The 13,421-nt window shown below is 45.5% G+C and overlaps 1 protein-coding gene across 3 annotated transcripts in view; it reads left to right on the top strand.

Annotated features, from left to right (window-relative positions):
- The first annotated feature begins 227 nt into the window (after positions 1-227).
- LOC138766329 (protein bicaudal D homolog 2-like) overlaps positions 228-13,421 on the top strand; it is a 33,315-nt gene continuing 20,121 nt past the window's right edge. Inside the window, exons 1-4 of one of the 3 annotated variants that reach the window (XM_069943865.1) lie at positions 228-474; positions 7,187-7,424; positions 9,408-9,620; positions 12,577-12,729. In XM_069943865.1, the coding sequence (XP_069799966.1) occupies positions 7,224-7,424; positions 9,408-9,620; positions 12,577-12,729 (567 nt within the window). In that variant the 5' untranslated portion in view covers positions 228-474; positions 7,187-7,223. Of the gene's footprint in view, positions 475-7,118; positions 7,425-9,407; positions 9,621-12,576; positions 12,730-13,421 lie in introns of those variants that run through there. The other 2 variants (XM_069943863.1, XM_069943864.1) reach the window with 2 other exon arrangements.

Raw genomic sequence — 13,421 nt, 5'->3', positions numbered from 1 at the left:
TGAAAGATTTGGATCTTTTTTGAGTTTTTGACCAAAACTATCACCTGACACAGATGTGTAGAGCCGCGGCGGGACGGGTCACGTGACAGATACAGCCTTACCGGCTCCTACACTCTCACCACACAGGACTTTTTACCTCATAAATGAAGCAGTGGCGCACAAAGTCGCTCACCCCGCCCCTATACGAAATTAGCCAATCAGCGCCATGAACTCTATAGAGGCGGGCACTACAAAGAGAAGGACGCAGCGGTCGACCAATCACTGAGCACAGAGGGTGAACACTGAGGAGTAATGCGCGAGGCCATTGGGCGGGAGAAGCTTTTCAAACTAAACGGAATTACTTGCCTCTCCCGTCGGCGACTGAAGCACCGGAAACAGGCGGAGAAGAGCCGGCGGCGGTCCTAACATCCGTGACCGGTACAGACGAGCGAACCTTACCGGCTCCGTCGCGTACATGGCTGTATAGTCTCTTCGGTAAGTTGTGTGAGAGCTGTGCGCGGGCGGGTTGGGTTTTGTCTTGTGGTTTGGTTGCTGCGCCCTCCCGTCCCGTTATTTCCTCTGTAGGTCACGTGACCAATACTTTTGTAAACTTGTCTTTTTGCTGTGGGGCTTCCAGCTGTCGTGGCACTACAACTCCCAGCATGTCCTGATGACCTCATACACGAGGGGGGCTGTTGTTACACTGCAGCTGGAGGTGTCTGCTCGGCCCATGACCTTAGGCTTGTGTATATACAGCCCCTCATCTTTTATGCTGTATCTCTATGGTCTACAATCAGTGGCCTTCCTGGTATTATAAAACCATAACTCCCAGTAGTATGTGACTCTTAGGGCCTGATGGGGGTTGTAGTTGTGCAATAGATCCTTCTAGCAGTCGCCGTGTAAGCCGTCATTTGCTATCCAAGACATTGTTTGGCAATGCCACCCTCTCATAAGCTATGTACAAGGGAGCAGTCTTCTAAGGTGCTGTTCACACTGGTCGTGACATCCGCTGTGATTTATCCATCAAAAACAGGATGCCAATATTGCTTGATGTCTGATAGAACCGCTAATGTAGTCCCTGACCTTTGTGTGCAGAGAGCCGGACGTCTGGTGCTGGACAGGTCTCCAGTATACTGACGTCTTATACTGGTGCCCAACTTCTTGGGTTCATTTTACAGATGAAAATTATTAGCCAAGTCTAAGGTATCAGCCATTGATTGGTTGGTTTTGTATAGAAAAAGTATTTCCAGCTTGCCAGTGCCTACAATTCTCGAGAAAAGTCATATCAGGAAAATGATGGAACCCCCCCTCCCCTCCCAAATTAGTCATCGTTGGGGTCTTGACCGGCCAATGCGGCTCAGTCTTGGTGAATAGACTCTCTGCAATGGATGCCCGAGTGGCCGCACTTGGGAACCTATTCTAAGGGCAAGGCCAATTGTTGCTCTGTGTAATAAAGACAACAATCAGCCGATCATTGTCATCGGCTGATCGTTGATATAGATCAAAACCTATATTTGTTGGGCGCCAACCGCGCACCGCTACGCGTGATATACTGACGATATACATTACCTTTCCAAGATCTAGGGCTGCTCCTGCGGTCCGCTTCTCCCCGGATCCCGCACGCTCTAACTTTAGAGCGGCCGCTTAGCCAATCACAGGCCGAGACCGCTTAGTTTAAGCAAGGGCTGCAAGGACTTCGGTAACAATGTCCCTGCAGCCCTTGTTAAACGATTATCAGGCCGTAAAATAGACCCAGTAAACGAGCGAAATCTAGCAGATCGGTGCTCGTTTACAGGTATTATCGGGCCGATAACACCCTAAAGCTGCATGTTTTGGGAGTTCAGCCGGTAAAACCTGAACCGCCAGCTGATTGGTGGGTATCCAACCAGTCACAATGAGTCCGGCACAATGCGTGTGTGCCACCATGTTGGGAAGCTTCTTAGAGAACTAATGGATTGCTGTCCGCCGATGCTCTATGTGCTCCGTATATCGGTTCTGAGGTCGGTGGTGGTCTTAACTGGTTGGACCCCCACCAGTCGGCTTGTCATCCTCTAACCCGTGGCTTCGGTTGGGAATAACTGTAGGGCTACTCCAGCAAGTATCAAATCAACTGGTGCCAGAGATTACTAATTTACTACTTTTATAAAAAAAAAGTCTCCCGTTCTGCAGGAAGTGGCGTATTCTCTCCAGTCTGACACAGTGCTCTCTGCTGCCACCTCTGTCAATGTCAGGAACTGTCCAGAGCAGCAGCAAATCCCCATAGAAAACCTCTCCTTCTCTCCAGACTGGGAAAAATACACCACTTCCTGCGGGACATACAGCAGCTAAGTACTGGAAGACTTGGGATTTTTTTTTTTAATAGCAGTAACTTACAAATCTTTAGCACTTTTTGGCATTAGTTGGGTTTGAAAGAAACAATTTTTATGCTGGAGTACCCCTTTAACAAAGCACAGTGCAAACCCTGCTTAATGCACTACTTTTTTAGAGAATATATTATAAGTTGGGCAAAACAGTCAATGTTCGAGTTTGGCAACATTCGGCAACCCAAGTGCTCAGCGTTTGATTCCCTGGAGAAGATGGATGCTGGCCTTGGGCTGCCAGGAAAACATGAATGCTGCCTGTATCCGTGTTTTCCAGTACTCCCTATGGAGGCGTCCATCTTCTCCAGCTGCAGGGAATCAAAAACGCTGAGTGTTCACGTTTAGGTAACTTTGCAGAGCCCGAGCATTGGTGTGTGAGCTCAACACTACTTATACGTGATGTGCTTATTACACACCACTAAATGTCAGGTGTTATTGGATGCATCTGGTAGGTACGGCGGGCCGGTCCCTGCCCCTCACATTGTACTGTATACATCAGGGCTGTCAAACTCAAGAATTGTAGTTTTGCAACAGCTGGAGGGCTGCTAGTTGACACCAGTGGTATACGTTGACTATAGTGTTGGGCTGTTGCTATGGGCCTGTCTGTTGAGAAGTTGGGCAGACTATACACACTGGTTATGGGGAAGTACATGATGGCTTCCTGTGTGACTGGCAGAGGCGTGTAGTGAGGAGCAGAGCTCTGCTAAACCGCAGACCTTGTGATTCGAGAAACGGTTTTTGATTTCGTAGGTGAGAAATATGAGCTTTGCGGAAGCATTAAAGGGAACAAATCACTTAAACGCATGTAAAGCTATGGGAATGTGCTGTAGCAGCACCCAGCATACTTCCCAAACATGCTTTTATACCCCCCGTCCCTGCAATGTACAAGCCAAAAACTTACTTTATAAACTCGCCGCCCTGTATGTAAATTACCCCCAAGTAGTCCTCTGGGCGGGGAGCTGCGGGCAAGTAGTCACGGGCGTTCTGCAGTGCTAATCACGCCCCTCTGGGCGTGATTAGCCTGCATAATTGTGGCGGCGTCATCGGAGGCGCGCTGTCTCTAACGTTAGCACGCCTACGTTCTTGCTGTGCCGCTCATGCGCAGTACAGCGGGTCCGGTCTGCGCACGTGCTGATGAAAGCCTCAAACTCATTGCTGGAGATCCGGCAATGAGTTCGATGGCTATTTTTCACCTGCGCAGTACGGCGCAGACCGGACCCGCTGTACTGCGCATGAGCGGCACAGCAAGAACGTAGGCGTGCTAACGTTAGAGACAGCGCACCTCCGATGACGCCGCCACAATTATGCAGGCTAATCGGCGTGATTAGCACTGCAGAACGCCCAGGGACCGTGACTACTTGCCCGCAGCTCCCCGCCCAGAGGACTACTTGGGGGTAATTTACATACAGGGCGCCGAGTTTATAAAGTAAGTTTTTGGCTTGTACATTGCAGGGACGGGGGGTATAAAAGCATGTTTGGGAAGTGTGCTGGGTGCTGCTACAGCACATTCCCATAGCTTTACATGCGTTTTTTAAGTGATTGGTTCCCTTTAAAGAATGGAAGATATCTGAGCCTGGCCACATCCAGAAGGGTATATTGTACCAATCTTCTACAGGTTATACTCTGAATGCAAGTTCTAATGGTGATCATTGGAATCTATAGCAATACATTAAAGGGCTATTTCCATCGTTACTTATATAGTTATACAACTTTATGAGCCCTACAAGTATATTTTTGCAAATCTATTAAAGGAGAAGTCTGGCAATTTTTTTTTTTTTTATTTTTTTTATTTTTTTATTATTTTTATTAAAGTATTTTACTTCCCTCAAAGTTATACAAATCCCCAATATACACTTATTACGGGAAATGCTTATATAAAGTGCTTTTTTTTTTCCCTGCACTTACTACTGCATCAAGGCTTCACTTCCTGGATAACATGATTGTCACTTCCTGGATGACATGGGGATGTCACAACCCGACTCCCAGAGCTGTGCGGGCTGTGGCTGCTAGAGAGGATGATGGCAGGGGGATGCTCAGTGCCCTGTGTCCCTCAGTGTCCCTCTGCCATCATCCTCTCCAGCAGCCACAGCCCACACAGCTCTGGGAGTCAGGAAGTGACATCACCATGTTATCCAGGAAGTGACATCACCATGTTATCCAGGAAGTGACTTCACCATGTTATCCAGGAAGTGACTTCACCATGTTATCCAGGAAGTGAGTCCTTGATGCAGGGGAAAAAAGCACTTTATTGGAGATTTGTATAACTATTGGGGGAAATACAATATATTAATAAAAAATTCTGCTAGACTTCCCCCTTTAATTTAGCAAACTTGCCTCCCTCTCCTGATTGTTACTCCTCTCCTTGTTGACACCTCGCTGTCTACATTACTGACCATTGCTCTGCTCTAAAAGCAGTGGCCTGGCAGGTAGTTCAGATGGGAATACATTTTCAATGAGTCATGCTTCCCAACACAAACAAAACACCCCTGGAGGGCATACCCACCCCCCCTACTCCTTCCAGCTCCACCAACCATGTAAAACAACATAAAGAGCCATGTTTTGAAAATTATAACAGTTCTGCGCAGTAAAAGTGTTTGGTAGCCTAGTGAGAAGATCTAGGCCGAACCTTGCATTATGCCTACTGACAGGCAGTGACCAGACAGTGCAAGGGAAACACAAATAATTATTCTAGCCTGTGAACAATATGATTTACGTGCGGGGGCCTGAGGATATGAGTTCAGGGGTAGCCATCCATTTGCCTCAAAGCTTCTCAAATTTCTTGGTAGCTTTCCGTTTTTCATAAGCATACTTCTCTATACCCATCAGCCAGTTAACCTTTCCCACAAATTCCGACACTGAAGGGGGGCCTCATCTAGCCAGTGTTGGGCAATAAGCTTGCGTGCCATAAACAAGATGCGCGCTACTGCATTTTGTTCCACTACATTCAATGCTAAATCATCTACATATCCTAGTATATAAACAGTGGAGATTACTGCAATTCCACCATCATGCTCCTTTTTACCTGGCTCAACAAGGCACTAAATCCTGCCGTCGTTCGGCACAAATGATCACTGCGTTGTCTCTGCAGCCACTAACATTCATTGTTATCAGCTGCACGTCTCAAACTTGTTTATACAGAGATGTGCGGCCGATAACGGTAAATTTTACCTCTGCACATAAAATCACCACTTCTATGTGGGCTGAATGAGCGATTCTAGGAACACTCGTTGCCAATAATTGGTCCATGTGATTGGGCTTTTATGGCCCTATACCAACCAGATATAACCTAATACCATGGGTAGGTGAATAGCATGGTTTATCCTGTGTCAATGGCATAATGCTGGAATGATACTAGCAGCAAGCAGTCAGGTAGTTCTTAAAGTGACTGTACCACCAGGCCCAGGCTGAAGCACTGGAGGCGGCCGACCCACCCTTAGTGGGAGGAAACCCTGGACCCTCTAGAATAGGGTTCCATTGATTCTAATGGAGTCACGTCATGGAGCGGCCGGAGTTTCTTCCCACCAAGGGTGGATTGGCCCACCTCCAGTGCCTGGGCCTGGTAGTACAGTCACTTTAAAGTTGATGATTGCTGAAAAAATGAGAGAACATAACGATCTGAGTGACTGTGATAAGAACGGATTTATGATGTCTAGATGACATAGAGCACAGGTGTCAAAACTCAGGCCCTCCAGCGGTTATAAAACTACAATTCCCATCATGCCTGGACAGCTAAAGTTTTGGCTGTCTAGGCATGATGGGAATTATAGTATTGCAATAGGGCCTGAATTTGACACCCTTATGGGGCATTCCCAGTATGAGGTGGGCAGTACCTGCCAATGATGAACAACTGATACACAAATTAATGGGAATCGTCTAGGGGTAAAGGCTAGCCCGTCTGGTCTGATCATACAGCAGAGCTGGTGTAAGGATAATTGTTGTAAATGTAAAAAAAATTGCTATGAAAGGAGTCGGATCACACAGGACCTAGCATTTTGCAGTATTGCCAACTGGTCAGAGTGCCAGTGCTGATACCAGAGTACAGTGAACATCAGAACTGGACCTCAGAGAAATGGAAGGTGCCTGGTCCGATTTTTAAATAAATCATGTGGACGGCCGTGTGTGTCACCTACCTGTGGAAGAGATGGTACCAGGAAGCACGATGGAAAGAAGACAAGATGGCGGTGGCAATCTTCTGCTGGAGACCTTGTGCCTGCTTCACAGCATGGTTTCACACATCAGCATTTGTAGCCAGAAGTGGAACCAGCACAAAGGAGAAACTATAATAAAATGATTTTCTCTTTGCACTTTTTTCCTGCGTTCTGGGCCCACATACAGCATGGCAAGGCGTACTAGTGCTAGAGCCCAGGACACCCAAAGCCCCGCCTCCTTGACTCTATTTATGTCCTGAAAAAAAGTAATGTTTTTTTAATGAAGGAAAAAAAATAAAGAACATGTAATGAATGCCTCTGTTGCCTATAGAGTATTATCACCCGATCAGTAGGCAGGCAAGGGGTGCAGGGTTTTTGCTGAGACTGGACTCAGATGTATACGGAGCCCTACAAGCATCTCATGTCTGTCATTAACACTTGTCTGGGTGACGTTAATCATCATCAAGAAGAGAATCTGCTTTACTACTTTGCTTTGTCTCAAACTAGGTCACGGGATTACTGTCATGCAGCGATTTGTTTAACTTTAAACTTTTTTTTTTTTTTTTTTTTCTCCCCCCTCCTCCTTGGTAGGATTACTTGGCAGAGAAAGCGTTTCACTTCACCCTCCCTCTTCTGTTTCTTTACTAGAAAGTTATGCTGTCAGCTCCACATCTAATGGGACTTCTGCTTTATCCACAGGTTCCTCTGCAGGTTTTCCTTGTTTGGCAGTAACACGATGGACACAGAAGACGTTGCAGCGTTGCGGGCTGAGCTTGATCGCGTGTCGGCCGAGCTGCAGGAGACAACCGAGGAGAAGTTCCAGGCTGCTCAGTATGGGTTGGCTGTGCTAGAGGAGAATGCAGAATTGAAGCAGAAGTATTGTGACCTAGAAACTGAATGCGATGCATTGAAGCTGGAGATAAAACAGATGAAGGAGGTATGGGGGAGCTGGAGCACAGGCCACTTCTATATTCCGATGTCCAGGGTGTTTCTGTGCCATAAGAAAAAAATTCATAATGAGATGTGAAGGTGGGAAGTAGAGCCGAGCAAATCTACAGGAGGCTTCACTGAATCAAACAAATGGGCCATTTATTCGTTTAGTTCTACTTTCCAAGTATTTAGATTCCCCATGAAAAGAATTATCAAGGACTTAAAGGAAATGTGCCATCATAAAATTACTTGTATAAATAATGATTTTATGTTGAACATATTTTTTTAAAGAATTTTTGATAACCTTTTTACTAATTATATTTTAAAATCCTGATATTTTGCAGTTTTTTATTCTCATCGCTGGGGCAAAACAAAGCTAAGACTTCCTGTTGTGTCTGTGGTGATCAGAGGAGGCTGCTGTAAAGTGATCTGTACAGCATTGTAGCGACATGTGACACCATTAGAGACAATAGCAGCTCCCTGTGGACTGACCTCTACACAGGTCACTGAGCATGCTCAGTGATGTTTCACATTCATCTCAAGGGGACAGAATGCCTATTGTCTTCTATGTTCATAAGTCTTGCTGTAAAGCATGTCACAAAATGCTGTTAAGAACCGCCCAGGCAAAATGTCAGCCCCCTTTAAAAATGCAACAAAAGTGAAATAAAAAAATATTAGTAAGAAAATAGAAACAGATTAGAACAAAAAGAACAAGTTTTAGTGTCTGACTAATTGGTAAAAGAAAACTTAGATGACATGGTCCCTTTTTAAAGGGGTTATCCAGAGCTACAAAAACATGGCCACTTTTCCCCCTCTTGTCTCCAGATTGGGAGGGGTTTGGAATTCAGTGCTATTGAAGTAAATGGAGCTTAATTGCAAACCACACCTTAACTAGAGACAAGGGGGGGGGGGGGAGAGTAGCCATGTTTTTGTAGCACTGGATAACCTCTTTAATATGGGTACTCTAATTCTCTCCTAAACCAAAATCCCCCAAACCCTACTGGGCTAACTTGTTATTTTTATTATTATAATTATTTCAACACTTCTGCTATGCTTGTTCCTTGGAAACTCTTATAAAACGCTGTTCCATCTTCAAGATGGCGCCTTTTGGGAAACTAAATCTTCCCGCCCCTATGTTCTAGTCCCTGTCCTACATCATCTGTGGGCTGGGTTAGCAATAGCTTTTTATAGCTAACCTGACCCTAAGAGGTCACATGTCCCCTGTCTTCAAAGAAGGGTGGGTGAGTGGTCAGAGCCGAGGTGCAGAGGACTCTGCTCTGAGCATTTTGCCCGTTTTTTGAGGGGGTGAGTTGGCTCCAAAAGCAATACAGAAAATCAATGTATTTTGCAAATGGAGGGATCAGGAATGTTTTATTGGATAGAGCTTGGAATTTCTTTGACAAAATACCCCTGTCCTCAGGTTGTGTGTGGTACAACAATTCAGCTCTAGTCGCTGAGGACTGAGCTGCAAACCTTCACCCAAACGGAGGACAGAAGAAAGTGTTTTGCTAAGTCTGGACAACCCTTTTTTAGACTCTGGCCTGTATCGCTCAAAATATCTCGGCAAGTGTAACAAATTTAGCGCTACTAAATGAATTGACTTGATTCACATGATTCTGCTTTGGCTCAACACTAATGGGCAACATTATCTGTGCACGTTGACCTCGGTGCTACATGTATGAAAGCAGAGTGGAACAAAGTTCAGAGCGATGTCCTCTCTATGGGATAATGTGCATACCTGTGAGTGGAGCGCAGTGCTGTTGGGAGCTAATGTGTTGCTGTAATGACCCTTCAGTCATGCGAGGTGTCTAGGTCTTGTTAAGCTTTTGCGGTCTGTAAAAGTGTTGTCAGTCCCTTAAATAGTTGACGTGTAAGTTTTTAATAAAGTTCTTCATGTGAACGACCAGATATCAAGTTTGTGTGAAATTCTCGAGTAGAGGGTGTCCTGGTCCTTGTCAGAAAGCTGATCTGTTGCATGTTTATTTGGCAGGCACTAGCAGAAGCCCACAACAACCAGAAGAGAACAGCTGCTGATGGGGAAAGCAGAGAAGAAAGTCTGCTGAAGGAAACTGCATCCAGGGAAGCAAAGCTCACTGGGAAAATCGATGAGCTGCAGAATGAACTCCGGCAGATGAAGTCTTTCCTTACTAATACCTCAGCTGACAACGAGCGGCTCAACCTGGTCATACACAACCTGAAGAAGGTATGTACCTGAATACGGAAGGGGCAGAAGCCAAGGAACCGTAATCTAACCTTCCCCTTTTACAGCATTCATTAAAGGGGATTGTACAGGATTAGATAAACACGGCTGCTTTCTTCCAACTACATTTGTTCATGGGTCGTGTCTAGCTCATGTTCTGTGTGGTGTTGCAACTCGACTTCATTCACAAACTGTGGGATACTATTTCTTGAAAAAAGCAGCTGAGTGTTTCTAAAACTGGTAACCACCTTTAAAGGGAATATACCAGCATGTGCATCGCTTTAAGATTTTAACATCAATAGTCCGGTGCCGTGGTTCATTCCCGGTCACCAGCCTGAAGTACTGGAGGTGGGCCCGCCCTTCATCATTGGGAGGAAACCCCCAATGAGCAACATGGTGGTTAGCACTGTAGCCTTGCAGCGCTGGAGTCCTGGGTTCATATCCCACCAAGTGCTGCAGAATCTGTGTGCACTATACAAATAACCCCCCCCAGTTGCGGCCCCACTACAATCAATGGAGCTGTGTCAGAGGTTTCATCCCACTGGGGGTGGGGAGGCCCACCTCCAGTGCTTCAGGCAGGCCCAGTGACCGACTGAATAGACTGAAGTCATGCATGGGAACCGGGCCGCAGTTAAAAAAAAAAAAAAAAAAAAAAAACTACGGCACTGGTATACTAATGAGAATCTCAAAGCGATGGACCTGCTTGTACGTTCGCTCTAAACATAGGATAAATATAAAAAAGGTATTAACAGCCCTCCAGCTGTTGCAAAACTACAGTTCCCATCATTCCTGTCTGCAGTTTTCTCAGCAGCTGTATCCAACACTGAAGTTTGGTGCCTGAACCAAAAAAACAAAAACAAAAAAAAAACGGTCCAGACAGGAATGATGGGAACTGTAGTTTTGCAACAGCTGGAGGGCTGTTAATACTTTTTTATATTTATCCTATGTTAAGAGCGAACGTACAAGCAGGTCCATCGCTTTGAGATTCTCATTTTAAAAGGGCTTATGTACAAAATTCAAATGCTTGTGGCGTTTCCACTACAACACAAACTTCCATTGGTGGCTGCGGATGTATGGGGGGGGGGGGGGGGCTAAACTATGACTGGTACATGTTAATTTGGAGAACTGTACGTAATTTGACAGACAAATGGAAAGTTGGATTTTGCTGACTGCAAAGGTCCAAGCAGAAAATTGTTCTTCTTGTTTAAGCGTCTCAGGATTGCCAAGGTTTAGTGCAGTTTTTTTGCATTTTTATGTGCATATTTCTCAAGATAAGGTATGAAAGGTTTATCTGCTTCGTGCTACCCAGAGAAATGCTGGCTGTGCCTAGTACTGTCTGTCTTCTCTTCCACAAGCACAGTCCCCTCATTGTTGTGTAGACACTGGAGAGTCTTTGTGCTGTATCGTGTCTGTGCGTATTGTGAATGAGTGATTGCAAAGGAAAGTAATCATTTTGAATTCTAAATACCATTGTCTTCAATAGGCCCCTTCATAGCAATTGGTGCAGCTCCAGATTCCCTCCAGTAATGCTGTGTCTGGTCTCTGCTGTATGTCAGGAAGTATAGAAGCGCCCACTTATTTATAAAACAAATGTGTGTAATATATAATATAGTGAATAGAGATGAGCGAACCTGGAGCATGCTTGAGTCAATCCAAACCCGAACTTTTGGCATTTGATTAGCGGTGGCTGCTGAAGTTGGATAACTATGTGGAAAACATGGATATAGTCATTGGCTGTATCCATGTTTTCCAGACAACCTTAGAGCTTTATCTTAGTTCTGCAGCCCCCTCTAATCAAATACCGAACGTTCGGGTTCGGATCGACTCAAACCCGAACCAGGTTCGCACATCTCTAATAGTGAAATGTCTTGCGTGGTTTATAGCAGGGATGGGAAACCTTCGGCCCTCCAGCTGTTGCAAAACTACAATTCCCATCATTCCTGGACAGCTAAAGCTTTGGCTGTCCAGGCATGAAGGGAATTGTAGTTTTGCAACAGCTGGAGGGCCGAAGGTTTCCCATCCCTAGTTTATAGGGTAAGGAGAGAGATGAGATGAAACCACCAGAAGTGTGTGGTTTTTTTTTTTTTTTTTTTTTTTTTTATAATGGGCATCATCTTTAATGTATTACACCTACTCTTACCATACTCTTACCATACTCTTACCATATCTGCAATAGTGGTGCAAACATGCAGGGTGGTGCTGTTTCTAGACCCCCCCCCCCCCTCCAAGAACGCTACTTTTCCCTTTTTGTCATAGGAGCTAAAAATGGCCACATTAGTTTCTAGTGATCCATGCCTGGTGCATTTTTGTGTAGTTTTGTTCTTCCAGTACTTTACTGTTGGTTATTCTGGGTTTGTTTGCTAAGAATCTGCAGTGCCTGAGTGACATAGGAATTGTAGTTTTACAACTGCGGGAAGGCCGCAGGTTTAACACTTTGGAGACTACATTATCTAGTCTAGGTCTGTGCTGTTCACATGTCTGAGCAATATGTTGGAAACAGCTCTGTTAGGTCAGTATGCATCCGTGTGCGCCTGCATCAGAACTCCTCACTACACACGCTGCTCGCTCCATAGTGTGCACTGACGGGGTTTTCTGCAGCCACTATTCAATGAATTGCGGTTGCAGAAAACTGACATGTCAGTTTTCTACGGCGCCGCTAGCGATCCCGGCCAGAGAGTATACAATGTGTATACACTCCGGGTGGGATTCCCTCAGAAGGCAGCACTACGTAGGTTCCGTGGGAATCACAGCCGTTGTAACCGGCCGTGATTCCCACAGAATTTACGTTGTGTGAACATAGTCTGTGGAGTAAAATGCAGAGTGAAGCACTCAACCCTGTGCTTCCCCCAGCTCTGTGGAGATCTGAGCATACAAACTGTGTAGTGTTTGTAATGGTTTAAATTTCTTATGCAATCACTTTAATCTATAGCATATTTATTCCTCCCCACAACTTGTGTAGGAATGCCATGACACTGAGAAGGAGAAAGTTCAGCTGCGGGAGGAAATAAAACAGTGCAAAATGAGGGAAATGAGACAGCTGCAAGACTTCTCCGAGCTCGAAGAAGAGAATATCTCTCTGCTGAAGCAAGTATCCGGATTGAAGGAAAACCAGGTGATTTATTGAACTAAGAAAAAAAAAAATCAAATACCTCTACCTATGGGTAACACATCACACTGAGTGCTTGGAAAAGCTTTGGCCAGTGGTCAAAACTAGAGATGAGCGGACTGCCGGACTTTTGGTCCGCATCATCGCGCTCTCATTATGCCTGAGATCCCGGTCGCATAGTTGCGATCCCGCGAATGTGCGGCCAGGGAATTCACCATGGATTCCCTGGAATATCATGGCCGCATATTTGTGGGATCAAAACTATGCGGCCGGGGTCACAGGCATAATGAGAGAGCGAACTGCTTTCGGACCAAAAGTCCAAACAGTTCGCTCATCTCTAGTCAAAACTTCTTACTTCATATGTCGCGATCATTACAGACTATCATCCCATGTAAAAGACCAGCAATCGGCCAATGAACAAGCAAGCGCTTGTCCATCAACTGGATATTCTATGTAGCCTATAAAGGGGTGATTTGATGCATTGAATAGGCCTTGCTTGCTTCAGCCCATGGAAAAGGACCATAAAGGGATTGTCCAGACTTGGGGAAACCATGGCCGCTTTTGTCCAGAAACTGCACCTCTCCTGTCCTCTGGGTGTGGTTTTGCAACTCAGTTCCTTGAAGTAAATGCAGCTGAACTGTATTACCACACACAACCTGATAACAGGGGTGGCACTGTTTTTGCAAGAAAGTAGCTGT

Source organism: Dendropsophus ebraccatus, chromosome 10 (genome assembly GCF_027789765.1).
Source record: "Dendropsophus ebraccatus isolate aDenEbr1 chromosome 10, aDenEbr1.pat, whole genome shotgun sequence".
Lineage (NCBI taxonomy): Eukaryota > Metazoa > Chordata > Amphibia > Anura > Hylidae > Dendropsophus > Dendropsophus ebraccatus.
This window is presented reverse-complemented; position numbering and strand designations above follow the sequence as displayed.